This window comes from Orycteropus afer, unplaced genomic scaffold, assembly GCF_000298275.1.
Source record: "Orycteropus afer afer isolate SDZICR_OR568_19922 unplaced genomic scaffold, OryAfe1.0 scaffold00291, whole genome shotgun sequence".
In the NCBI taxonomy this organism is placed as follows: Eukaryota; Metazoa; Chordata; class Mammalia; order Tubulidentata; family Orycteropodidae; genus Orycteropus; species Orycteropus afer.
This window is the reverse complement of record NW_006921878.1, coordinates 767698-794556: the sequence shown is the minus strand read 5'-3', so window position 1 is coordinate 794556 and position 26859 is coordinate 767698. Positions and strand designations below refer to the sequence as shown.

At 57.7% G+C, this 26859-nt stretch overlaps 1 protein-coding gene across 1 annotated transcript; it reads left to right on the top strand.

The window, feature by feature from the left end:
• The first annotated feature begins 7224 nt into the window (after positions 1-7224).
• On the top strand, positions 7225-25967 carry LMNB2 (lamin B2). The gene is made up of 12 exons (XM_007951008.2): positions 7225-7455; positions 15482-15618; positions 19022-19178; positions 19353-19478; positions 22532-22702; positions 22848-22973; positions 23166-23386; positions 23498-23786; positions 23860-23964; positions 24465-24584; positions 24839-24952; positions 25926-25967. Exons 1-12 carry the CDS (start codon positions 7249-7251, stop codon positions 25965-25967), a joined length of 1815 nt encoding a protein of 604 aa, XP_007949199.1. The 5' UTR covers positions 7225-7248.
• Positions 25968-26859: the final 892 nt, after the last annotated feature.

The window sequence follows — 26859 nt, the reverse complement described above, 5'->3', positions numbered from 1 at the left end:
AACATAACTACCACAGTGCCTAAGGCATTTGACTGCTAACCAGAAGGCTAGCAGGTCAAACCCACCAGCCACTCCTTGGAAGGAAGGCTGGACAATCTACTTCCATAGTGATACGGCCTCAGAAACCCAAGGAGGGGCCGCTATGAGTCGGATCCGACTCGAGGGCAGTGAGTTTGAGTTTGGTTTTTGTTTTTTGGTTTTTAGGGTTCGTCCAAGGTGTGCAATAGTTAAGCGATTGGCTGCTGACAGAAAGGTTGGTGGTTTGAGCCCACCCAGTGTTTCCACGGGAGAAAGACCTGGCCGTCTGCTCCCATAAAGGCTCCCATAAAGTCTCCCATAAAGATTTCAAAAAACAAAACAAAACAAAAAAACAAACTCACTGCTGTCCAGTTGGGTCCGACTCATAGCAACCCCTCCTTGGGTTTCTGAGGTGGTATCTCTACGGAAGTAGATTGCCTGACCTTCCTTCTGAGGAGTGGCTGGTGGGTTGAACTGCCAGCCTTCTGGTTAGCAGTTAAATGTCCTAGGCACTATGCCACCAGAGCCTAGAAAACCCTATAGGGCAAATCTCCTCTGTCCTGTGGGGTCACTAGGAGTCAGAACCTACTTAGAGGGACGCAGCAGCAACAGCAGGGTTGCTCTGAGCATGAGTTAACTCGACCCGCACCAAGAAGAGGGCGCGGTGTGGTGCAGAGTAACCAAAACTCCAGGGCCTTCAGGGGATGCCAACTCACAGCGCCCCTAGAGGAGAGAACAGAACTTCGTCATAGGGTTTCCAAAGCTGTCAATCTTTGCAGAAGCAAAGGCCAAACCAAACCTCAAACTTAAACCAAACTCACTGCTATCCAGTCAACTCTGACTCATAGCGACCCCCACTGGGTTTGCGTGGCTGTAAATCTTTACAGAAGTAGATGGCCCCATCCTCCTTCAGCAGGGCAGCTGGTGGGTTTGAACCACTGACCTTCTGGTTAGCAGCTTGATGCCTTATCCACTACGCCACCAGAGAGCCTTCAACCAAACCTACTGCCCTGGAATTGATTACAACTCACAGCGCCCCCGGAGGACAGAGTAGAACTGCCCCATAGGCTTTCTTTTTCTTTTTTTTCATGCACTCCTGTCTGTCCAGCTTCCGCTCTGTGAGTGCTGCCCCTCTCATGTCTCACGGCTGATTGTTCTAAGGGGTGCATCTCCCTGGACTAGGCGGGTGCATCGCTCTGGGGGTGGTGTTCTGCATGTAGGTCTTTCTACCATTGGGCTGACCCCAGGGTTTCCAAGGCTGTCGTCAATCTTTGTGGAAGTAAAGCCCAAACCAAACCCACTGCCATTCAGTAGATTCCTGCTCACAGCGCCCCTAGAGGACAGAGTAGAACTGGCCTATGTTGTTTTTTTTTGTTTTGTTTTGTTTTTGACAAAAATTTTATTTCAAGTCAGAACTGTTACCTGAGTTGTTACCTCACAGGATTTCCAAGGCTGTAATCTTTACAGACACAGACTGCCATGTCTTTCTACTGCTGAGCAGCTGGTGGGTTTGAGCAGCTGACCTTTCCAGGTTAACTTAACCAGTGCACCACCAGGGCTCCTTGGTACATAGTTACTGCCCCATAAATGTGGGGTGTTATCTAACTTTCAAACATTGGCTGAGGGCCTGTTGCATGAAGGGATACTAGGGTGGGGTAGTCAGGGTGGGCTTCTCAGAAGAGGTGACATTTGTGCTGAGTGAGACCTGAATAGAATGAGGAAGCCAGGCTGGGGAAGATCTAAGGGGAGAGGGTCCGAGGTACTGCATGTGCAAAGGTCCTGAGGCAGGACTGTGCCTAGTATATTTGAGGAAGCCCAAGGGGGCCCAGGTGGCTGGAGTTCAGGGAGTGAGGGGGCGAGTTGGGGAGATGAGCTTGGACTCTGGGGGTATTGGGAAGCCACTGGCCCATTGGAAGAAGAAAAAGGACTGGGCCCTGACTTCATACTGTTTGCAAAGATGAATAAGACATGATTCCTGTCCCCAAGGAGAGCCTTTGGGTGGAGGTGAGTCATGTCTGACCTTTGAGATGTTTGTGACAGGAATGGGCTGGCAGGAGGCAGGGGACACAAGGGAGGGGGACATGGCAAGAGCAAAGGCTATAAAATCGACAGTTTGGAGAATGTCAAGGACGATGACAAGGCCTTGGAGGAGGTGGAGTGTGGCAGGAGGGTGAGATGCCCCCTTGAAGGAGGTGACAGAGAGGAACAGCCCACTTTGAAGCCAAACGCACCTGGCTCACATCCCAGCTCCACCCCTGATGAGCTGTGTGTTCTCAGGTTGGTGACTTACACTCTCTGAACCTCTTACTCTTCCTGGGAAAATCGATTGTCAAAAGGATTACATCAAATGGTGACTTAGAATGGGCTTGGCTTCCACTTCTAGGTACGTGCCTCTAAGAATTGAAAGCTGGGACTCATACAAAAACCAGACTCCCATGTTCATCACAGTGCCATTGACAAGAGCCAGACAGTGGAAACAACCCAAGTGTCGTCCACAGATGAACGTACAAACACAATGCAGTTCATCCACAAAGGAGCTCTGGTGGTGTAGTGAGCCAGGTGAGTTAAGGCATTTGGCTGCTAACCAAAAGGTCAGTGGTTCAAACCCTACAGAAGAAAGATGAGGCAGTCTGCTTCCGTAGAGAATTACAGCCTTAGAAACCTAGTGGGTGTCGCTGTGAATCGGAATCGACTCAATGACAGTGAATTTGGTTTGGGTCCATCCACACGAGGGACTATTACTGAGCCATGAAGAGAAAGGCCGTTGGCTAAGACATGCGATGAACGTGTCTGTACGAGTATGTGTTTGAGTCCTTGCTTCCAAGGCTTTCAGGCATATAGCGCGCACATTGGTCGGCCTCAGTCTTACTTTGCCCATTTCATCGTGACATTCACTGGTTCAACAAACAGCTGCCGGCCACCAGCCCCACCCTCTTTTCACCTGCCAGAGTTCAGGTGGGATTACAGGGTTCCAGCCCCAGTTTCCTGAATTCTAATGCTAGATTCCAGGCTCCAGAGATCCAGGTTCCGGAATCCAGAATCCGGGCTCCCTCAGATCCAGGCTCCGGAATCCAGAATCCGGGCAACCTGAGATCCAGGTTCCGGAATTCAAAATCCCAGCTCAAAGTCCGGGCCGGGAGCCAGAGGCAGCCGTTGCGATTTTCAAAGTCTGGCGCCAAATCCGGCGCGCAGCAGGGACAGCGGGAGGTCAGGGGGCTTCCCGGGCTGCACCGTCTGGGCTCGGGGCTTTCCGTCCCAAAGCCCTCACCCCCACCTCCCCAAACAGACAGCAACTGGCCATTAACTTTGCAAGAGCCTGGGATCAGAGTCCTGCGCTCGAATCCCGCCCCGCCACGTCCTGCTGGAGATCCCCGGACAGACCCCCTCCTCTCCTCCCCAGGCCTCGGTTTCGCATCCTGCAATGGACCAGGAGCCTCCGCCGCGTGCTAGGCCTGGGGGACACGCGGAGGGGCCGGCCGACTTGGCAGGACGCCCCGGACCTGAGAGTAACCCTGGGGACGAAGCGGGGGGGCCGTGGCCCAGCAGTCACCTCCCCGCCCGCTCAGCGCCAAAATTTAAACATTGCCCGACTGCACGCGCGGGGCGGGGCGCCGGAGCCCCACCCACGGGGAGCCCGGGGCTCCGTGGGATTTGGAGTCCGGCTCCCGGGGTCCCCGAGCCCCGCCCCGCGCTGAGAGAGCAAGGCAGGGGTAATTTAGAGACCCCATTTACAGAGGGGGAAACTGAGGCCCAGTCCAGAGCACCCAGGAGTTGGGGGACCTCACGGGCAACGCTGGAAGACAGGCCATCCAAGTGCCAAGGCGGGCAGCATGGTGGGAGGGGGACGGGCACCGCAGGCGAGTGAGGATCCGCTGGGCATGTTTCCAGGCCGCGTCAGTCGAGAGCGTTGATGGGAGGGTGGGGGTTTGCAGATAAGTTTTGGGGTGCAAGGTCGGAAAAGTGACCCCCATGGCACCCCCAAACCCCAGTCTTTCATTACTTGGGAGTTCTGGTGGCGTAGTGCCTAAGGCACTTGACTGCTAACCAGAAGGCTGGCGGTTCAAACTCACCAGCCACTCCTCGGAAGGAAGGTTGGGCGACCTACTTCCGTGGTGATACTGCCTCCTCGGAAACCCAAGGAGGGGTCACTATGAGTCGGGTGGACTCAAGGGCAGTGAGTTTGGCTTTTGGTTTGGTTTGCTTCTGTGAAGATTGACAGCCTTGGAAACCCCTTGCGGCAGTTCCACTCTGTCCTCTAGGGGCGCTATGGCAATGGGTTTGGTTTGGATCATAGGCGAAAGCAAACAGTACCTGCTTCATATGCACAAGGCAATTTTTGAGAGGACAACACCGTCACATTCTGTCACTAACTCACACACTCACTGCTGTCCCCTCGGATCCGACTCATAGCGACCCCTTCTTAGTTCTCCGAGGCCGTATCTCTACACAAGTAGATCCTGCAACGGTCCTTCGGCGGAGTGCTTTGAACCGCCAGCCTTCTGGTCAGCAGTCAAATGCCTTAGGCACTAGGCCACCAGAGCTCCTTTTTCTGTCACTAGCTGACCTGAAGTGCCCTGACTTATGGCACAATGAAGGGCTACCTCCTGTGCCACCCCAGTGGTTGGTTGTGGGCCCAGAGAGATTTCATTGGCTGATTTTTGGAAGCCAGTTCCCAGGACCTCCTTCCCACCCAGTCTTCATCTGACAACTCTGCTGAAACCTATTCCACGTCACAGCCGCACACGCGAAGTTCCACTGACTGGCAGGAGGTGGCCGGGATTTGAACCAGGATCTTGTGCGGGGAAGGTGAGGATTCCACCACTGAACCACCTCCGCCAGGTGCTGTTGCCTGCCTAGGCTCTGAGGTCCTTCAGGTAAGAGGGGGATATTGGGGACTGGGTGGGTGGTGGATGTTCAGGAATTTCCCTTCGGTGTTGTATTCTCAGTGTGTGATTTCACTGGGGTCCCTGAGAAAGGCTGTTTGAACCAACTCAGCAAAGGTGGGAACTGTAACAAGGAGTTCTCGGAGCCAAGGAACACCTGGCAGGTTCTGGTGTGAGAGGGTGGGGGTGGGGAATGTCTCTGCACCCAGGGGACACTGGGCTGTGGTGATGTCTGGGGACATCTGTGGTTGTCACAGCTGGGCTGGATGCTACTGGTATTGAGTGGGTGGAGGCCAGGGATGTTGTTCGATACCCTACAGTGCACAGGACCACCGCACCCCAGAGAAGGATCCCGCCCAAAATGGTATTAGTGTCCAGGGAGAAAACAGGGCTCTGTGGATTTGCCTATGGGAGCTCTGGTGGCGTAGTGGATAAGGCATTCGACTGCTAACCAGTAGGTTCAAACCCACCAGCTGCTGTGCAGAAAGAAGATGGGCCATCTACTTCTGTGAAGATTTCAGAGACCCGATGAGGGTCGCTGTGAGTCAGAAACAACTCAATGGCAGTGAGTTTTTTTTTTTCTTTTTGGTAGATTTGCCTCCTCTGGGCCTTTCCTATAGAAGGAATCACACACTGTGAAATCCCGTGTGTTTGGCCTCTCAGTGTGTTTTTGAGAGTCACATACTAGTGCTTCACTCGCCACGCTTAATTTTTTTTCCAATTGCAGTAAAATAAATAAATAAAAATAACACAACCCACTGCCACCAAGTCGATTCCGACTCATAGCAATTCCCATTGGGTTTCCAAAGTGGTAAATCTTTATGGAAGTAGATTGCCCCATCTTCCTTCCATGAAGCAGCTGGTGGGTTTGAACCGCCAACCTTCTGGTTAGCAGTCAAATGCCTTAGGTGTGGCACTACCAGAGCTCCTTGTAGTAAATATAGAAATATATTTATTATAATATGTTACCTAACCAAACGTTTGCCATTTTTACAGTCCGCACAAGTGCAGTTCCGTGACTTTATGTTCCCAATGTCATTCAACCATCACCATTAAATTTGTTTCTAGAATTTTCATCAATGACTTTTTAAATATAATTTATTTTGGTTGTTGGAAATATAGACAGCAGACACACACCCACCCATTCGACAGCTTCTCCTGTGAAGTTCTAGGTGATGACACGTTCAAGGTGAACAGCCTGTCACCGCCTTTTCCGGTTGTTTCTCCATCACCAACATGGACTCACTGCCCCCCGGGCTTCCCATCTAACCTTTCAAGCTGCTATTGTCAAGTTGATCCCACACAGACACTGCTTTAAAAGAGCCCAGTGCTCCAAGCTGACCTTTACCAATTAAGCTAAACTGCTGCTTGCTTTCAAGAAGACTTCAGGGGATATATGCTATTTAAAGCTTAAGGCTTAAAGATGATCCTAGGGCAATGGTTTTGGGGTTTATCCAGAATTGCTCCAGAAAGGCTGGACTCTATGAGATTTTGAAATTCCGTTCCATATTCTCAGCCTCCTTTTTGATAAGGATTAAGGGGCTCTGGTGGCGGAATGGTTAAAGCATTTGGCTGGTATTGGCGATTGGAACACACCAGCTACTTGACGGGGTGAAGAATGTGCCAGGCCATATCTGGGTAAAGATTGACAGCTTAGGAAACCCTACGGGGGCCGTTATACTCTGTCCTGTAGGGGCCCTGGGAGTCCGAATTGACTGGATGGCACTGAGTTGCTTTGATAAGGATTCTCCTGTAGAATATTTGATCAAAACGTTCAGTAACTGTAGCTGGGCACCATCCAGTTCTGATCTCGTGGCAAAAGAGGCAGATGTTCCCATCAATCTTTTTTTTTTTTTTTTAACTGTATTATTTTTCTTTTTACTATTGAGTTGTAAATGTTCTTTAGATGCAAGTCCCTTATCAGATACCTGATTGGCCAGTATTTTCTCCAATCTGTGGATTGCCTTTCCACTTTTAAAAAATTATTATTATTTTACCATCAGCTACTTTTATTTTAATAAGACTTTAATGAAATAGGTACGTTATACAAGTGGGGAATCTGAGTCACACGATGGCCGAGTTGAGACGATGAAGCCAGGCGGCTTGCTCTGGATTCCAAGTCTTTACAACACTCCCGCAGTAAACTACAAATCCTGGAATGCCCCGCGCGCGGCGCGCTGGCGGCCGGACTACATTTTCCAAGCTGCCTCGCGGCGCAGCGCCGCGCGCGGGCGGGCGGCGAGCGGCGCCATCTTGGCCTCGGAGGCGCCGGATTGAATGAGCCCGCGGAGGCGCGGGCTGCCGTCGTGAGCACAGCCGGAGCACAGCCGTCAACGCCGCCGCCGCCATGGCCGCGCCGCTGTCTACCCGCGCGGGCGGCGGGCCCTCCACGCCGTTGTCGCCCACGCGTCTCTCGCGGCTGCAAGAGAAAGAGGAGTTGCGGGAGCTCAATGATCGCCTGGCGCACTACATCGACCGCGTCCGCGCGCTCGAGCTCGAGAACGACCGGCTGCTGCTCAAGATCTCGGAGAAGGAGGAGGTGACCACGCGCGAGGTAGGTGGGGTGCAGACGCGAGTCCTGGGTGATCTGGGCTGGCCCATAGTGGGGGGCGCACACGGAGGTCCCCGGGGAATCGCGGGACCCTACAGGTGTATGACGCGTGCATACAGGGGCTCCTGGGGGATCTGGGGTGATCCACACTGAGGTCCCCGTGGAATCTAGGGGCCCGTGGTAGTGGGTGCAGACGGGGAAATCTCGGGGCCCCGGGGTGCACTTTGAGGTTCGCAGGGCATCTCGGGGCCCCTGGTGAGGTGTGCACACTGAGGTCCCCAGGGAATATCGGGGGCCCTTGGTGAGGGTTGCAGATTGTAGTGGGTGCTGTTCTTCAAGGGGTTCTCCGTGGACCTAGAAGGCCCCTGAGCAGGGGGTGCGCACCGAGGTTGGTTCTGCTCCCAGAGGAATCCTCAGGGCATTTCAGGCCTACGAGGGGGTGCGGTCTCGGATGTTGCTTGCCCATGAAAGGATACCGTGGAGATCTTCAGGAGCCCCTAACCCCCACTTAGAGGATGCAGGCATGGGTAGGCCCCACCCCAAAGGGCGTGGGAGGTTCTCTGGGATGAGTCTGGGTGTGTTCAGGTGTCCTAGGGGGAGAGTTGGAAGATCTCCCTTCTGCGAGCAGCCCGGGGTGTGGGGGGGCTCAGACTCTTTGAGGGGCTCCCGGGGAGCAGAGGGGTCTTGTGGACATCTTTGGGGTGGGTCACATGCTCTGAGTTCTCCGTGGAACTTTGGAGGGGACCTGTGTTGGATCCTGAGGAGTGTGGTGACTGCGGTGGGGGCTGGGCAGTAACTCTGTGGGATGGAGGTGGGGTGTGATGGGGGCCCCAGGGGAGTGGGTTTGGTGCCTCAGGGGTCGCACGGGAAATTTGAGAGGCCCCGGGCTGTGGATGATTGAGGGGCTCCAACCACTGAGGGGCAGGAGCTGTGTAGGCCCTGTCCAAGAGATGTGAGGGAAGGGGGAGTTTTGAGGTGCTGAGGAGCGAGTGAGAAGTTTTGGGGTCCCAGGCGAGCCCCAGGGGTTTACTGCTGGCTGAGGGAGAAGGGGCTAGGAGAGCCCTGCTCCCTAAGGGGGTTTGAGGGTGTGTGTGTGGGTGGTTCCTGATCCTGGGTGAGGTCTGGCAGGAGGCGTGGCCAGGGACCTGATCACACCTCTTTCCCCTTTTGGGCAGACTGCTGAACCCAGGGCAGGTTCTCGGAGTGTGTGAGAAGAACCCCCATCTGGGGGTGTGGGGTTCATCCAGCCTCTGTGGCTCCAGAAATTCTAGATTCCAAGGTTTTGACATTCTCTTGTTGAATGCATGCATCCCCCAGAGCCAGGCACAAACCTGGGTTTTACTTACCCCCTAAACGTCCACTTCCCCATCTAAAGAGTGGGTGAAGGGCGAGACCTCCAGTTAGTCTTCGAGGGGTCAGAGGTCCTCTCAGAGAGCTGTTTACCCTCCGGGTGACCGTGGGCATGCCCCTTAACCTCTGGTCGCCATCCTAAAACGGGAGTCAGCCTAACCCCGGTCTCCTATTTGTGGGGCTGAAACGTGTGTGGAATATTTATAAAGTGTAATATAACACGTGGGCGCCAGAGGAAGGCCCCATGGATTCAGCCCTTGCTGTGTCTTGGGCCTGGGGGCCTGTGTGTATAGGTAGAGAGAAGACCCCGTGGCTGGCTCGAGGTTGGATTCACACTAGGCATTGCCTCCTTGCCAGTCTCCACAGCCTCAGTTTTGCCGTCTGAGCACTGGGTATGATTGCCCCTGCTTGCAAGAGTGCAGCCGCCTCCTTGTCTCACTTGCAAAGGGACTAGCCTTGCACACAGCGGGAAGCCCCAGGCCCTGAAGGTACGTGAACCTGAAGGCACTGTCCCTGACTGGCTGGAGTGCAGGCTAAGCCCGCCTTAGGAGGAGCACTGTGGCATTAGACCTGCCCCATTGTGACCTGCGGGGCTAGGAGCAGCTGATGGCTTCACTCCTGCCTTGTCATCTGTAGACACAGGGACCATCACTGGGTGTGCTTGTGGCAGGGCAGCCAGGGCGTGGGAACCAGGCTGTGTGCCCCAGGAACTCGGGAGTTGCGGGGGTGATAAGCGCAGGGCCGCTAACCTTCTGGAGATGGGACGGGGATGCTGGGGCCGTGGGTGGTCAGCGTGGGCTGAATTGAAGGGGTGACCCTATTGCCTTGGTAGACATCTGGACAGGTGGGTGGAGGAGCGTGCAAGGCCTGGCCGGCGGTGGGGGAGGGTGGGCGAGATGCACCAGGAAGGGCTTGGAAGGTGGCACCAGCTGGGAGAGACCCAGGTGTGTCCTGCGAAAGAGCTGGCATGTCACTGTACATCTCACCTGGGGCGAGTCTGCCCCAGGGGACACTCAGTGATGTCTGGAGACTTTGGTAGTCATGACTGGGGAGGTGCTGCTGGTACTAAAGGGGTGCGGGCTCCGCACCCTGCATGCACAGGACGGCCCCCCAGAGAAGGATCAGCCCGGGTCAGCAGTGCCCGGGGGAGGGGCGGTGTTGCGGGACCCCATTGCTGAGGCGTGCTCTGAGACTCCTTTAGAGTTGTTTACGATAACCCCTGCTCGTACTGAAGACTCACTTCAGGTGCAGAGGGGCGAGCGTAAGGGTGTGTGTCGCCCCCGTTGACATTTTCTTGTCCCCTCCTAGTCATCCCTAAACCAGTCCCACTCTAGCGTCTACAGCTCTCCACGTGGCATTCGCGGGTGGCTTGTTGGGTTGTGGCAGCGCCGTGGTGAGTAGCCACAAGCAGGTACCACTGAGGGGCTTTGGGGACAGCGGAGCGGTAGGCACTGGCCAGATTGACGTCTGAGAAGTGAGTTAGTCTCCAGGGGCCCCTGTGACGAGCTGTGACAATCTGGCTGGCTGCTAAGCACTGACGGGACGGTTACTACCTCCCGGTCTGGAGACGGGGGCCAGGCTGTCGCCCAGGCCACACTCCCTCCAGAGGTGCCAGGGGAGGTCCTTGTCTCCCTGCTCTGGTGGCCCTGCTGTTCTGAGCTTGTGGATAGACCTTCACGTGCCTTCCTCCGTCTGTCTGTCTTCTCTTGTATGTGGACACCTCCTCCAGGGTGACCTCTTGCTTACTGAGCTAATGACATCTGCAAAGACCCTGTTTATAGATAGGGCCCTATTCTAGGGACTAGGGTTAGGACATAAGTTACCCCATAACCAGGGGCACCAGGGTGGGGTGGATGGGAGTGGGGCAGGAGTTGGCGTGGTCGTATCTGCCCAGGTGTGGGGCTCAGAGAGCTCGGGTAGAGGGATTCCTGTTTGGGGAGCCTGTCCTAGCCAGGCTTTAAGTTCCAAGGGCAGGAGTCGCCTCTTCCTTCTTTCTCCCATCCCCCGCCCTGGTGTCTTGTTGCTGCCTGCTGCCCTGGGCCTGCTGTCCCTCGGGGCTGGGCCAGGAGCTTCGAGGGTACAAGTGGCTTCGAGGGTGGGAGGGCTCCATGAGCCGGTGTGTGGACCTGACCCCGGAGCCATGGCTGTCCCCCAGGGGACGTCTCCCAGCCACTGTGCAGCAGGTCCCCACTGCATGCTGTAGGACCCCGGGAGAAGGCCAGCACTGCCACCCAAAACCACGCCTCTCCCTGCCCGGCCCACGTGTGCGAGCGCAGTTGGTGGAGTCCTCATGATGGCACTCGGCCCACACTTGGTCCCCACTTGTGCGCCCCATGCCCTGCTGTGGCCCACATGAGGGTGTGGGAACCTGCGTAACACCTGTTTAATCTGCTCAAAGAGTCTTTGTGAGAGAGCTACTCTGTCTCCCTCGTGGAGAAGGACTTTAATCCCCGCAATGCCGTAGATCCGGGCGGCAAGCTTCTTGGGAGAGGGCCTGGGGTAGAGGGTGTGTCTTGCCAGTCCTTGGATTTTGCCTCAGGGACCCCGTCTGTGGGGTAGAATTACTCTGGGGTTTTCTTGGCTGCTTTTTTTCCCTCTTACTTTACTTTTTAACATTTTGTTTTGTTGCTGGTGTTGAGACTGTCCCCCGACTCAGCAGCTCCTGCGCGGCAGTTCAGGGACGCTGACAGGTTTGAGCTGGGCAGCCGTGCTCACCCCCCTTTGCTGAATTGTTCGTCCCAGGAACATAAGCTCACTGCCCCCTGAGCTTCAAAAGAGCACAGTGCTAACAGCAAACATTCGTTGCTGCTTAAACTATTGTTTGGTTTTAAGAAGACTTCAGGGAATATTTTGGTTTAGAGTTTTAAAGATTATCTTGGGGCCATAGTTTCAGGGGTCTATCCAGCCGCCATGGCTCCAGAAAGTCTGGATTCCATGAGAGTTTGAAATTCTGTCCCGTATTGTCTCCCTTTTGATCAGTATTCTTCTATAGACTCTTTGGGGAAAATGTTCAGTGATGGTGGCCAGCACCATCCAGTTCCTGGCCAAGGAGGTAGTCTTGGCCGTAATTGTTACAGGAGCAAGTCGCCAGGCCTTTCTTGCTCCGTACCATTAGATAGGTTTGAACTGCTGCCTTTGGGTTAGCAGACTGTCACAAACCGATTATGCCACTTTGGACCTTGTAAAGAGCTTGAAAGCCAGTATTTACTGCTTTGTGGGCCAGCTGGTCTCTGTAGTGACCACTTAACTTTGCAGTCGTAGAGAGAAGCAGCTATAGGTGCTGTGGAGACCAGTGGGTATGCTGTGTGCCAATAAAACTTTATTTACACACATTGAATTTGAATTTCATGTAATTTGCCTGTGTCCTTAAAACACCTTCCCCTGCCCAACACACTACCACACTACCATCGAGTGGATCCTGACTCATAGTGACTCCATTGGGTTTCCAAAGCTGTAAATCTTTAAGGAAGTAGATTGCCTCATCTTCTTCCTGATGAGCAGCTGATAGGTTTGAACCGCCGACCTTCTGTTTAGCAGTCAAATGCCTTACCTGCTGTGCCACTCAGCTCTTTAAAAACGTAAAAGCTACTGTGGACTTGGAGGCTGGAGTTTGCCAATTCTGGCTATTGATAAATAACTGTCTGTTAAACAAAACAAACACGCGTGTGCCAACACAGGAGGGAATCCAGCACGTTGCCAGCACTTAAGAGTCCCTGGGATGGCAGAGAGAGGACTGCCCGGGAGCAGGGCCAGGGCCAGGGAGAGGCTGGGGAGGCATCCGTCCGCCTGGGACATCAATTTAAGGAGGTGCCAGAATCAGTCATCAAGATAAAAAAAAAAAAAAGTTTAATCAATAAAGTTTTATCCTTTAGCACAGTGTTCAATTTACAGAAAATTTAGGAGGAAAGTAAAGAGAGTCCCATGTCCCTCGCCCTCTGTTTCCCTTGTTCTTAATACCTTATGTTAGCGGGGTCTCTTGGCCACAACACTGTCAGTACATTAGGGCCTTGGTGGTGCAGTGGGTAGGCTCCCCGGGGGAGAGACCTGGCAGTCTGCCCCTGTGTGGCGGTTCTGCCTGGCACCACGGGCGGCCTCGGCTGGGTGGTGCCCAGCATACTAACGAGTTGTTATTAACCGGGGTCCACACCTGAGTGGCTTTGCTCAGCTTTCCTTTGGCATCACTTTGCTGTCCTGGGACCTGCAGGGCACTTAGCCCTCACGTCTCCCCAGGACCCTCTGGGTGGTGACCTTTCTCAGACTGTCCTTGTTTCCAGTGACCTTGGGATGGGCCACGTGGTGTCTGCCCATCATCCGCTGACAGACACTTGGGTTGTTTCCACTTTCCATTTGGGATTGTGACTGAAGTGGCTTGGACTCCTGGTGGACAGGTTTTTGTATGGGTGTCTGTTTCCATATCTGCGGGTAGGTACCTAGGAGCGGAATTGCTGGGCCACGTGGTGACGCCATGTCCAGCCACGCAGGGAGTTTCGGACTGTCCCATGGCAGCCACCACAGCATACAAAGCTTCCACTTGTTTCTAAGCACTTCATGTGCACAGCCCTGGGTGGGAGCAGGGGGCAGGACGCTGCTGAGACCCGGGAGTGTGTCCCTGGGGCCCGGAGGCCGCAATCCCAGGGGACACATGGTGGTGGCAGGGTCAGGTAAGGACGGGGTGCTGAGGCCGAGCAGGTGGGGAGTGGCCAGGGTGAATAGGAGTCCGAGGTGGGCTGGCCGGGGGTCCCTGCCAGGGGTCGCCGTGGGGGCTGTGTGTGGCGTAGGGTGCCTCTGTGAGGAGCATGTGTGGTGGCTCAGGGATGGCCCTCCTGGTCCCGGTGGCCCCGAGCCAGCGTGTTTGCCAGCTGCTCAGACAAGGGCATTCCCGGGCACTGCCTGCCCTGAGCTGCCCGGCTGTCCGAGCCCCTGTGGGGACGGGGCGGCTGTGCCGAGGCGGGGCACAGGGTTCTGAGCCAGCCCCGGCGGGCTAGGGAGCCAGCAGACGGCTGACAGGCACAGTTGTCAGCTGCGCTCCTTGGGGAGACGGCACCCGGAGCACCTGTCTGGCGGCTTGGGCCGCAGCTGGTGAGCAGGCCCCGTCCTTCCTTCTTTGTGGCCTGGGGGATGGTGAAACCTGAGCCGGGCCTGCACCGAGCGGCGCAGCCTGGCCCTGGGAGCCTGTGAGCACAGGGGTGGGGTGGGGTGGTGGTGGCTGGGAACAGGCGGGCCCCTGCAAACCAGTGTCCTGTCACCGTCCCCAATTACAAGAGGCCCTGCGGACTTAGGAAGAGCAGTTTGTTTGTCACCCCTCACGGGGGCCGTGCTGGCCATCCTGCTGTGGTGGGGGGCCATGGCGCTCTGGGAGGCAGGCAGATGTGTGGCTGTGACTGTACCCTGGGCTGGGGGACAGTGCCAGCGTAGGGGCTTGTTCTCGCCTGGTGCTGGGGGCCGGGAGGCGGGATTCAGGGTGTCAGCGGGGCGTTCCTTCCCAGGCTGTAGGGGAGGGGCCTCCCTGGTTTCCTCCAGCTCTTGTGCCCCCAGGCGTCCTCGGCTGTGGCTGCAGCCTCACATGGGGCCCCCACCTCCTTTTTTATATATAAAACCAAAAAAGCCCCAAATTATGTATTTATGCATACATATGGAAGCTCTGGTGGCATAGTGCCTAAGGCATTTGACTGCTAACCAGAAGGCTGGCGGTTCAAACCCAGCAGCCACTCCTCGGAAGGAAGAGTGGGCAATGGAAGAGTGGGCAATCTCCTTCCGTAGAGATACCGCCTGGGAAATCCAAGGAGGGGTCGCTGAGTCGGAAACGACTTGACAGCAGTGACCTTGGTGTGGTTTTTATGTATGTGTATGTATGCTTATAGCGCACGTTCACTTTCCACACAGCAGTTCGTGCACATTTTGTCTCATGACGTTGACTGCGGTTCCCCACAATGGAACAGCTCTCTTCCCACTTCCTCCGTGTCCCCCTTTGCTCTGCATCCCTCCCCCCGGCTGTTTCCCTACACAATCACTGCCCCTCTGACCTTCCACCATAGAGTGCTCTAAGGAGTGTTTCTGCCTGATGTAAATGTTCACCCTATATGGCCATCTGTTGTTTGGCTGGAAGCCACGGGAGTGAGCTCAGTTCCAGGCCCAAAGGGTGACAAGAGGCCATAGTCTTGGGGTTCTCTCTGGGCTCTATCAGACCAGTAAGCCTGGTCTTCCTATGATTTTGAGTTTTGTCCACTGCCCTCCCACTGTCCAGGATCTCCTGCACTGACCCCTCTCCGAGTGGCTGACAGTGGTAGCTCGTAGTCCTTCTGGTCCCAGGGTGATGGAGGCTGAGGTTCGCACGGTCACTAGGACCCTGGATCAACTGTTTCCATGCATCTTTGGGCTCCTTCATTCCTCCTCGCTCTTCTAAGTTCCCGGCTCAGAGCCTGAGGACCCACAGTCCTCCCTGTGACTCCTCATAACCTAAGGGGAACATACGCCAAGACCCTGTTTCCAAGCAAGGTCACGCCCACAGGTACAGGGCTTAGGACTCCAGTGCACCTTCCTGGGGGCCGGTGTAGCCATGCTGTCTTCTGCGGGACCAGCCGGGGTGGGCTGGGGAAGTTGTGTGGGCGGTGGCTGCGGTCACAGTGGCCAGCAGTGTGGCTGCAGGGCCTGCCACTTTCTCTCTGCTCCTGTCCCCCAGGTGAGCGGGATCAAGGCGCTGTACGAGTCCGAGCTGGCAGACGCCCGCCGAGTCTTGGATGAGACAGCCCGGGAGCGCGCCCGGCTGCAGATCGAGATCGGGAAGCTGAGAGCCGAGCTGGAGGAGGCCAGCAAGAGGTGAGCGCCTCCCGCAGGGGTGAGGGCCGGCCCCGCGTCCTCCGCTGCGGGAGCCTCACGACTGCCCACCGCAGGTGTGCGTGGTGTAGCACCTCTGTCCTGCCTACAGGGCCAGCCTGCTGTGTGGCTCAGGCAGCATCGGCCACCGGTCATTTCAGTTGGCCCCATGTGTTCAGTGGCGAGGGTGGGGGTGGATCGGGGTGCAGTCCTTGCCTTTCATGCAGGAGACCGAGTTCAGTTCCCGGCCGGTGCAGAGGCCTGTGTGGTGCTGGGATGCTGAACAGGTTTCAGCGGCGCTTCCAGACTGAGACGAACTAGGGTCAGGCTGACGGTTGACTCCAGAACTCAGCCAGTGAGAAGTGACTGGATAGTTGACAGGGTTGGTCCTTAACTGAAGTGGGGTTGCTGTGAATCAGGGCCACCTCCTGGCAGCTCACGACGGTTGTTCACTGTGGCAGCCTCTCAGGGTGTCACTCAGCTCTTCCCACTGGCCTTGAAGTGGGGCCCACCCAATACTGGGGGTCGTGTTGCGGGCCGACAGTTATAACAGCTGCAGTGATGAAGGGAACGTGGGATCGCGTCATTGGCTAGAATGGCCCTGCCCCGCTGGGCTCTGCGTTCCGTTCAAGGCCCCGGTCTGGGGTCAGGGCTGTCTGCACTCTGCCTGGAGCCCCTGGGGTGCAGGCTGTGGCTGCCCTCGCTGGTACCTGCAAGGTTGGAGGGTCAGGTCCCCCCGGGGTGCTAGGATGAGAAGCCTGGCTGTCTGCTTCTGGAGGGCCCTCTGGAGCCCATTCTGCTGCGACCCGTGTGGGTCTCTGAGTCGATGGGCAGCTGTGCTCCCCTGCTTCCTCGGGCAGCTTTTCTCCTGAGCTGTTGCTGGCCACAGCACGCAGGGAGCAGCGGGTGCACGCCTTGAGCTCGGATCTCCCTCTGAGAGCCCTCTCAGAGCAGGAGGGGTGTGGAGTGCAGACCCTCTCCCCAGATCCTCAGGGGCACACGCGGTCTGTCCCCCGCTTGCAGGCATCCGCGGGGGCCCTGCCAACGGGAGCAGCGATGGGCTGTCTGATGCAGGTGCCCGGCTGGGTGCTGCCCCCCGGCCCTGCAGCAAGGTCATCAGGAGTGAGGAGCAGGCCTGGCGAGATGAGGAGGCTCTGCCAGGGGCCCTCCAGTGGCTGGGGACGTGGGAGGACACAGACCTGTGGCCAGAGAACCATCTACGGACCCCTTTCCAGCTGTCTCCAGCACCCTGGAGCAGCCCCCGACGACCAGTGGGTGGTCAGCCAGCCTCGTCCTGGGCACCTTCCATCGGCCCTAGGCTCTGCCAGCCTCGAGTGACCTCCTGCACAGACCTAGCCTCCCTTTGTGAAGAGGTCACCTTCCAAGTGGCCCACCTGCATGGTCCCGGTTCCAGTAAGGGACCACAGTAAAAGAGGAGTGCCATCAACCAGCGTGCCCACGGACCAGGCAGGAGGGAGGCTGGGCCACCCATCTCAGTGCATCCCCCTGCCTGGCACCCAGCCTCTTGACCGTCCCCGGTCCCCAGGTGCACCTGAGGCCCCTGGTCACAGCCGGAGTGGCTGGGGTCCTGCAGCGCCCCTGCTAATAGGCAGTTTCTTAGAGAAGACAGTGTGCTCTTCCTGACACAGGAGAGCCAAGAGGGGGTTCGTTCAGACTGTTTTCTCTGTTTACAACTCGTTCTCGTGGCACAGTTGCACAGTTCCGGGCGTGTCCCCAGCCGCAGATCGCTCACTGTCCTTTTCAGACGCCTGCCGACGAGCAGCTCTGAGATGCCCCACCCTCCACGTGCTCTCACAGCTTGGTGAGAGGTCCACCACGTGTGTTTGAGAGCCAGGCCCGCAGGGTTGATGTTTGTGTCACAGACCCTGACTGAGTGCTATGTAATACATCAGCCAGTGGAGAGGGTTGGCTCGGTTAGCCTGTGACTCCAACAGCTGATACTGAGAGGAAACCAAAGTTTGCCATTCTAACCGATTTGAAGTTTGGTGACGTGAATCACATTCACCGTGCTGCAGCCATTGCCACCTGACTGTTCTGGTTCCCTGGTGCTGCTCTGACAGGAAAACCCCACCAATGGGGTGGCTTCAACAAACAGGAGTTTATTCTCTAACAGTTCGGAGGCTTTAAGCCCGAGTGCATAGTGCCAGGCTCCAGGGGCTGGGTGAAAGCCCCTCGACTTTGGGGTTCAGCTCTGCCTCCTGCTCCCGGCCCACTGGAGCTAGAGGCATTCCTTCACTCAGACAGCTGCTGGCTGCTGAGACTGACAAGCCCAAGGTTGACAAGTAAAATGGCACAGTCCCGATGTTACCAAACCATACAGGTGGCCATTAAATTCAAGTCCACTGAAAGTCCCAAAATCAGCAGAGCATGGCAGGCTGCTGAACAACGACACGGCTTACATGCAGGGTTCAAGTGTGCCCTAGGCTAGAGACCATTCCCCAAGGCTTCTCCTTATATACGGGAAGCAGACCACATCCCTAAGGCAGCTACTCAGCTGCCCACAGTAGATTCCACCATGGAGCTGATTACTAGTCTCATGGTGGGGAATACTACATCCAGCTGCCCAGCCACTCACCCAGGCCCAGCCAAGTTGACACCCAACTTAACTACCACACTGACTAAGTAGAAACTCAGTGCCCCTTAAGTGGTCGCTCCCAGCCCCTCCCCTGTCCCTGGGAATCGCTGCTCCATTTCTGTCTCGGGGTTTGCCCATTTGGGACATTTCGGAGAAGTGGAGTCCACCCTGCCTGTCCTCATGCCTGGTTTCTCTCACTGAACTTGGTTTCCGAGTTCATTCGTGTTGTGCCGTGTATCAGGACTGCATTCGTTTTTAGGGCTGATTAATTACTAGTCCACTGCACCAACGGCCACGCTGTATTGATCCATCACCTGTGGACAGACACCGTTTAGCTATTGTGAATAGCACTGCAGTGAATATTGACATCTGTTTGAGTCTGTGCTTTAAATTTTGGGTACATACCTAGGAGTGGCATTACTGGATCATTGGTAATTACATGTTCAGCTATTTGAGGAGCCACCACACTGTTTTCCACAGTGGCTGCACCACTTCACATTCCATCCAGCAGTGGGTGACAGTGATCATTTGTCATTAATAAGCAGTGTTCTCCCTAAATGGACCACCAGGCCCTGAGTTCTCTAGCCTCTGGTATCACCAGCGGTGCTTTCCTCAGGGTGAAGAGCAAATTCAGAGAAACGTGGCTTTCTGCCCTGGCAGGCCGGGTGGGGCAGCCCCGCCTGGTTGAACCAGCAAGGGGTCCGAGTGCATGACTCAGCTGAGTTTGTGCTGGGCCATCCCACATGGGACCCAAGCGCTGGCATGGCTGCCGTGCTGTGTCCCCACCTCACTGGCCTTCTTGCTTTCTAGCGCCAAGAAGCGGGAGGGCGAGCTCACGGTGGCCCAGGGCCGCGTCAAAGACCTGGAGTCTCTGTTCCACCGCAGCGAGGCAGAGCTGGCCGCCGCCCTCAGTGACAAACGTGGCCTGGAGAGCGATGTGGCCGAGCTGAGGGCCCAGCTTGCCAAGGTAGGTGGGGGCAGCACCTGGTGTCACCCTGGGCGGGGATGGGCCCTTTCCACGGGGCCGAGCTTGGTGAGTGTGGGGAAGGGGCCCGCGGGGCATCCCACAGGGTGTATGTGAGGTGCTGGGCAGGGTCCGGCAGACAGGCTGTCCTCTCAGTGTGTCACTGATGTCGCCCAGGCGGAGGACGGCCATGCCGTGGCCAAAAAGCAGCTGGAGAAGGAGACACTGATGCGTGTGGACCTGGAGAACCGCTGCCAGAGCCTGCAGGAGGAGCTCGACTTCCGCAAGAACGTGTTTGAGGAGGTGCGTGTCCGGGGGCCGTGACAGCGTCGCAGACGCGGGGACCTCGAGCAGGTCCATCTCCTCTCGGTTCTGGACACCACGCGTCTGGAATCGGGGTGTCAGCGGGGCCGCGCTCCCTCCACAACCCCCAGGGCAGCCTGCCTTGTCTGCCCCGGCTTCCGTGGCCCTGCTTGGAGGCCTGTCTCTGGGTCCTCCAGTCCCCGTCCCAGGTGGTCTGCTCCTCTCGGCCTTTCCTCTGTGTCGTCTATAATGACAACAGCCGCCGGCCTGAGGGCTCACCCAGTTAATCCAGGGTGAGGTCAGCATCCTGCGACCCATTGACCTTGGGCTCTCTGCAGAGATGCTTTTTCCAAGTAAGGCCACACTCTCAGCGTCTGAGGGTGAAGACATGGGCATAGCTTTTGGGGGACACCACTACGCAGATCTCTCTGTCAGAAGGAGAGGCAAGGCCCCCTGTCCCCAGCTTCCTGGACCTCCCAGACACCTTTTCCCCTACCACCTCCTACTCTCTAAGGGCTTATGGTCCCTTGGGTTGTCTGGTGTAACTGGGAGTGATTGGGGGTCCTTAGCAGGTGGGGCTGGAGTTTCTGTGTTGTGGCATAGGAGCTGCGGCCTCCCTGGGTGCCCTTTTGCTGGGGAGCCCGGGCCCCTGGGCCCATCACAGGGCCCATTGTGTTGTCATAGCCCGCAACAGAACTCCTGGGCGGGGTGGCCCGTCAGCCAGTCGGTGCCCAGGGGAGCTGCTAGGCAGGATGCCAGCACAGCTGAGGAGCAGCCCCCAGCCCCGGCCAGATCCAGCAGGAGTAGTCAGGGAGGGGGCCGTGAGTGGGGCTGCACGGAAACCCAGAGGGGGACCCACGGAGGGGCCTGTGAGAGCCTCCGAGGAGGGACCTGTGAGAGAACTTACGAGAGAACCTGTGAGCAATCTTGAGGTGGGACCCTCGAGGGAACCAGTGAAGGACCCCGAGGGGGACCCTGTGAAAGACCCCAAGGGGGGACCTGTGAGAGCCTCCGAGGAGGAACCTATGAAAGACCCCGAGGAGGGACCTGTGAGAGCCTCCGAGGAGGGACCTATGAGAGCCTCCGAGGAGGGACCTGTGAGAGATCCTGAGGAGGGACCTGTGAGAGCCTCCGAGGAGGGACCTGTGAGAGATCCTGAGGAGGAACCTATGAAAGACCTTGAGGGGGCACTCGTGAAGGACCCCAAGGGGGAAGCTGTGAAGAGAACATTGAGGGAACCTGTGAAGTACACCAAAAAGGAAGCTGGTAAGAACCCCAAGGGGGAGCCCACAAAGAGAACTTCGAGGGAACCTGTGAGGTACCCTGAGAAGGAACCCCTGAAAGAACCTGTGAGGGTACCTGAGGGGAAATCTGTGAAGAAATTCTTGCGGGACCCTGAGGGGAAACACGGGAAGGACTTTGATGGGGAACCCATGAAGGACTCTGAGGAGACACCTGGGAAGAACCCCAAGGGGGACCCTGTGAAGGATGTTGAGGGGGAACGTGTAAAGAAGCCCAAGATGGAACCCATGAACCCTGAGGGGGAACCCATGAAGAAACCCGAGGGGAAACCTGTGGAGAACCCCAAGAGGAGACCCGTGAAGAAACCCAAGCAGGGATCTGTGAAAGACCTCATTGGGGAACCCAAAAACAGATGCTTGGGGGAGCCTCAAGGGAAGGGAGTCTTGAGGGAAGCCGTGAAGAGATCCTTGAGGGGACCACTTACAGAAACCATGAGAGGACCTATGAAGGAACAGCCTGTGAGGGAATCTGTGAAGGGACCCATGAGGAAGCCCTTGAAAGCAGCCATGAAGAGACCTGTGGAGAGACCCCCAAGTCAGCCTGTGAAGAAAACATTGAGGGGACCCAGGAAGGGTTCCTTGAAGGGGCCCCTTAGAGGAGCTGTGAGGAGCTCCCGGAGGAAATCCGTGAGGGGCGCCATGGAGTGCACAGTGTGTGGAGCCATGAGAGGCACCATGAAGGTGGGTGTGCTGGTCGTGGGCTCAGCCTTGGGGGCACTGGGGCTGCACGGCTCATCAGTTAGGTGGAAAAGTGTTGCTTTTCTTTTTTAAGAAATATTTATATTTTTACATACCAGTGTTGCACAAGTCACACATGCCTAGATTTCCGTGGTAAGGTGTGTGTAGAGTGGACAGCGAAGGCTTCGGGGTGCCGAGGCCCCAAGGGGCCGCCCTCTGCTGTGCGTTCAGCCCTTGTGCCATCCGCTCGGCCTCCTGGTGGCTGGGCCCGCTGCCGTGGTACGCGTGCCACTGCTGGGCTGTTCCCCAGGCCTGTGCTGAGCAGGGCGCCCTGAGGAAGGCCTCCCGCCTGTTCACTGGCTCATGTGGACACCAGCGACACTGTCCACCCCTGTCCTGAGCTGGGCCTCTGCTGTTCCCCAGGAGCCTGGGAAGGACTCAGTCAGTAACTCCGTCCCTCCTCCCCCCTTTCTCTTCTAAATCACAGCTTCGTTGCTGTAAAACTGACAACGTCTACCCTTTAGAGTGTCCAGTTCAGCGTCTGTAGTGTGTTCAGAGTTGTTCGGTCACGGCCACTGTGTAATTCCAGAAAATTCCATCACCCTGAAAAGAACCCTGGCACCATCAGCAGTCACTCCCCGCCCCTCACTCCCGCCCTCTCGGCAGCCGCGTGCGCCCTCCCTGCCTCTGGATGTCCCTGTGCTGGACGTCTTGTATCAGGATGAGATGGTGCTTGTCCCTTGGTGTCTGGTGTCTCTCTCTGAGCATCACGTCCTTGAGGTTCCCCATGTGGTAGCATGTATTGGTGCGTCATTCATGGCCGATGACATCTGTGGATGGACTCTGGGTGGTTTCTGCTGTTCATTGATGGGAGCCAGGCTGTGAGCGTTTGGGTGTCAGTTCGTGACTCGCGGACGAGTGACCGGGGTGGTTCCTTAGCAGTCATTCTGTGCTTGGGCCGAGGCCAGGGGGGGGACTGGACATGGCCCAGCAGGGCTCTCAGGCCCGGCCCCTCGTCTGCCCTGCCCTCCCCGAGGCCTGGTGCTGCCTCACGGGCTCAGGCTTGTCCCCTAGGAGGTACGGGAGACGCGGCGGCGGCACGAACAGCAGCTGGTGGAGGTGGACGGCAGCCGGCAGCGGGAGTACGACTCCAAGATGGCGCAGGCGCTGGAGGAGCTGCGCAGCCAGCACGACGCTCACGTGCAGCGCTACCGGCAGGAACTAGAGCAGACCTACCAGGCCAAGGTGGGTGGGGACGCGGGACGCGGACCCGGGGCACGGGGAGGTGTGGCTTCACCCTCAGGGCTGGCCGCTGGTCTTGGGCGGGTCGGCCTACCTCCCCTCAAAGGTCAGGGGGCAGTGCCCCTGACCATCTGTCTCGCTTCTGCAGCTGGAGAGCGCCAGGCTGAGCTCCGAGCAGAACGACAAGGCGGCCAGTGCGGCCCGTGAGGAACTGAAGGAGGCCCGCGTGCGGGTCGAGTCTCTCAGCTTCCAGCTCTCCGGCCTCCAGAAGCAGGTGACTATGCAGACCCCTCCCACTGGGCCCCCAGGAGGTCATGAGACACGAGGCCCCAGTCAGGTGGTGCCTGGTGGCTCCACACAGCGATACCTGGCAGGGGTCCTTCCCTTTGTCCTTGTCTGACCTGGCCGGCTGTCACAGTCCCCCGAGTGCTGGCCGACAGAGCCCTGACCACTCCCCACCCCACAGGCCAGTGCGGCTGAGGACCGGATCCGGGAGCTGGAGGAGACGATGGCTGGGGAGCGGGACAGGTTCCGGAAGATGCTGGACGCCAAGGAGCGGGAGATGACGGAGCTGCGGGACGTGATGCAGCAGCAGCTGGCCGAGTACCAGGAGCTGCTGGACGTGAAGCTGGCCCTGGACATGGAGATCAGCGCCTACCGGAAGCTGCTGGAGGGCGAGGAGGAGAGGTGGGGGTGCGCGCGGGGCGGGGAGGGGCAGCCAGCCTCCTCACACGCCGGGCCAGGCGGGCTCTGCGGGGCTCCTGCCGCCCACTGGTGATGGCCCCTTGTGCCCCGCAGGCTGAAGCTGTCCCCCAGCCCGTCTTCGCGGGTGACCATCTCCCGGGCCACCTCCAGCAGCAGCGGCAGCAGCGTGTCCACCGCAGGGCGCCTGAGCCGCAGCAAGCGGAAGCGGCTGGAGGTGGAGGAGGCTCTGGGCTCGGGCCCCAGCGGCATTGGCACAGGTGGCGGCAGCACCAGCGCTGGCAGCTTCCAGCTGGCCCAGCAGGCGTCCGCCACGGGCAGCGTCAGCATCGAGGAGATCGACCTGGAGGGCAAGTTTGTGCGGCTCAAGAACACCTCCAGCAAGGTGAGGGCCGCTGCGGGAGGGCCCGCGGGCTCTGGGCCACGGGCACCGCCGTCACCTGTGCTGTCTCCTCCAGGACCAGCCTCTGGGTAACTGGAGGATTAAGAGGCAGGTGGAAAGGGATGAGATCACATACAAGTTCACGCCCAAGTACGTCCTGCGGGCCGGCCAGACGGTCACGGTAGGTGGCGTGGGCTGTAGACCAGGGCAGGGGCTTGTGGGGGCTGGGACAGTTGCTGGGCTCAGAGGGTGGCCCGGAGGTGGGTGGCACTGGGGGCAGCCACACAAGTGACAGGTTATGAGGTGGTGGGTGGGGAGGGGATAACAGGCCGGGGCTCAGCAGCAGGAGCCGCCGCCACCACGTGGACTCCTCCAGGCCCTCTGCGTCCTAAACAGGAAGTAGGCAGAGAGCCCGTGTGCCCTGCCAGGGCTCCACAGTAAAGGCGGGGCTGGAGTCCTGGCCCTCTGGACTGGGGGTGGTCACTGTGGACCCGGAGCTGCCCTTGAGACCCTGGCTGGGCCGTTCGCTGAGAGCCCATCACCATTGTGGCCCGCGGTCTCTTCCTCTGTATGCTGAGCGCTGGGATCCCTGGGCCCGAGTGGGGCTGGAAGGCACAAACACCTCAGGTGTGGAAGGGCTGCACGACGGGACCCAGACGGCAGCCTTTCTTGTGTCCGTAGGTGTGGGCAGCAGGGGCAGGGGTGGCCCACAGCCCCCCCACCACACTCGTGTGGAAGAGCCAGAACAGCTGGGGCACGGGCCAGAGCTTCCGGACTGTCCTGGTCAATGCCAATGGAGAGGTGGGTGCTGCCCCGTCTCCAGGTGGCCCCTCAGCCCCACCTGGCCACATGCGCGCACAGTGGGGCTTGTGCAGGGCTGCTCAGCGCCTCACCCGGGTCCACAGTGCACTTCACGCTGCAGCGCGCTCCACCCCACCTGCACCCCCACCCCCACCCCCGCAGTGCGCTCCACCTGACCGCCCCACCCCACCCCTGCAGTGTGCTCTGCCTGGCAGTTGTGGAGTGTGGGGTGCCAGAGCTGCTGTTTCATGCAGGAGGTGGCAGTGAGAGCCGTGACGCAGTCCTCAGTGATGCGGGAGACTGAGAACGGGGAGGAGGAGGAGGAAGAGGAGGCCGAGTTCGGCGAGGAGGACCTTTTCCACCAACAGGTAGTGTGGCCCTGTGCCCCCTGGTCACCAGTCAGCTCCCGGGGCAGAGGGGTGCACATGTACTTTCACATGCCCATATCACCCCATGTATACATTTGCTTATGTGTACAACCATATTCATGTACACCACCCGTATACGCATTTACACGTGTAGACACATACACTCATACACGCACACTCGTGTATAGTCCATATACACATATTTACATGTATACACCCACTCATAGGTATGCCCTCATGTACACACTCGTGTATACACTCCCATATACACATCATGTGTGTATTTTTCACATGTACATACCCCATATGTACACACTGACATGTACACCCCCCCCCATACACACGTTCACATGTACACAAGACATCCATATAAATGGGCACGGGCACACACCCATATACGTTGAAACAGACCCAAGGACACATCTGACCACACACATACACACCCCGGACACAGATACGCACAGCACGCACACACACTCTGCCCCAGCCTCTGGGCTACAGGGGACCCTCTGTTCTGAGCCCACACAGCACACAGCCACAGAAGTGAGGCCCCACTGCTCACCCAGCTCGTGGGTTCTGTGGTGGTGCAGGCGCTCGCCTGGGCATCCCTGGGAGGTGCTGGCTCCGCTGCAGCCCCGGTGGGTCCTCCTCAGCCTCATGCTGTCTGTTCCCTTGTCCCCATCCAAGATCCTGTGGCTGTCGGTGCAGCTGCTTGGGAAACGTGAACCGCAGCCTTGCGACGTGTGCACATCATGGCTTCTGAAATACAGAAGCGTGGCGGGCGCTATAGCCTAGTCGAGGTGGCAGAGACAGGAGGTTCTGGAAATAAAGCCATCTGGCCACGCCCAGAACCGCCTGTGGTGGCCCAGCTCTAGGCCCGGCCCATCTCCTCCCTCACAGGCGGGGGTGGGGCGCCCAGCCTCCAGCCAGCCTCCAGGGCACCCCTGACTGCTGCTACCTTCCTTCCTTTCAGGGGGACCCGAGGACCACCTCGAGGGGCTGCCGCGTGATGTGAACGGAGCCCCTCATCGATGCATCTGTCTTTACCCAGAGCCATTGACACTATTTTTCTATCATTGGCTTTCTTTAGTCCTCGATACGTTTCTAGAGAATTCTTAAGCAACTGCCAGGACATGGGGGTCTCTGTTGGTGTTCAGCACATGTGGGGTCCTCGGATCCTCCTTGCACCCCCTGTGCCCGGGAGGTGCTGGGCCTGGAGCTTGCCGGCCGGGAGGGAGGGAGTGTGGAGACAGGAGGGTCTGAGGGCCGGCTAGGAGCTGGGAGGGGACAGGAACAGGCGCCTTTGGGCCTTGGCTGGGCCACAGAGCCCAGAACTGTTGAGGAATTCAGGTTTCCTTGTTTTTGTTTTTAAGCTTTTGAAAACCAAATTCAGACCCACTTTTCGGCCTGGCGGGTGGGGTTAGTGGTCTGTGGGGTGTGGGGTACCCCGGCAGCCTCTCCAAAGCAGGTGTGGAAGCAGCTGGGGGTCGGCGAGGTCCAAGAGCAGGTGTGGCTCACTTAGCCTGGCTTCTGAGCGTTCATGTCATTTCTGCCTGGATGGTTTCTTCACCCGATACATTGGGGTGCTTTCTGGGCTGGGGGTCTCCTGAGTTCCGCTCCTGCCTGCCTAACCCTCACACTTCTGGGCCTCAGATTGGGAGCTTTCTGTGGTTCCTAACCCTGAACTCCTCCAGGGTGGGAGGGGAGGAAACGAGGAATGGAGCCCAGGCCCATTCTCAGACTTGACCCTGAGATCAACAGAAGGGGTACGGTTTGACAGATTGGTGCCACCTTAATGACTGCAGACACAGGTGCCTGAGTTGTAGGACAAGAGTCCGTGTGGGACCCAGCCAGCTCCTGAGCCCACCTGCCAGAGGACCAGGGCTGTTGTGACCGCAGCTGCTTTC

What these genes read in the sequence shown, in the direction of transcription:
- LMNB2 (XM_007951008.2), top strand. Translation starts at nt 7,249, where the DNA reads ATGGCCGCGCCGCTGTCTACCCGCGCGGGCGGCGGGCCCTCCACGCCG. An exon ending in TCTCCGGCCTCCAGAAGCAG is followed by an intron (nt 22,974 to 23,165) that starts GTGACTATGCAG and finishes CCCACCCCACAG; the next exon opens with GCCAGTGCGGCTGAGGACCG. An exon ending in AGGACCTTTTCCACCAACAG is followed by an intron (nt 24,953 to 25,925) that starts GTAGTGTGGCCC and finishes CCTTCCTTTCAG; the next exon opens with GGGGACCCGAGGACCACCTC.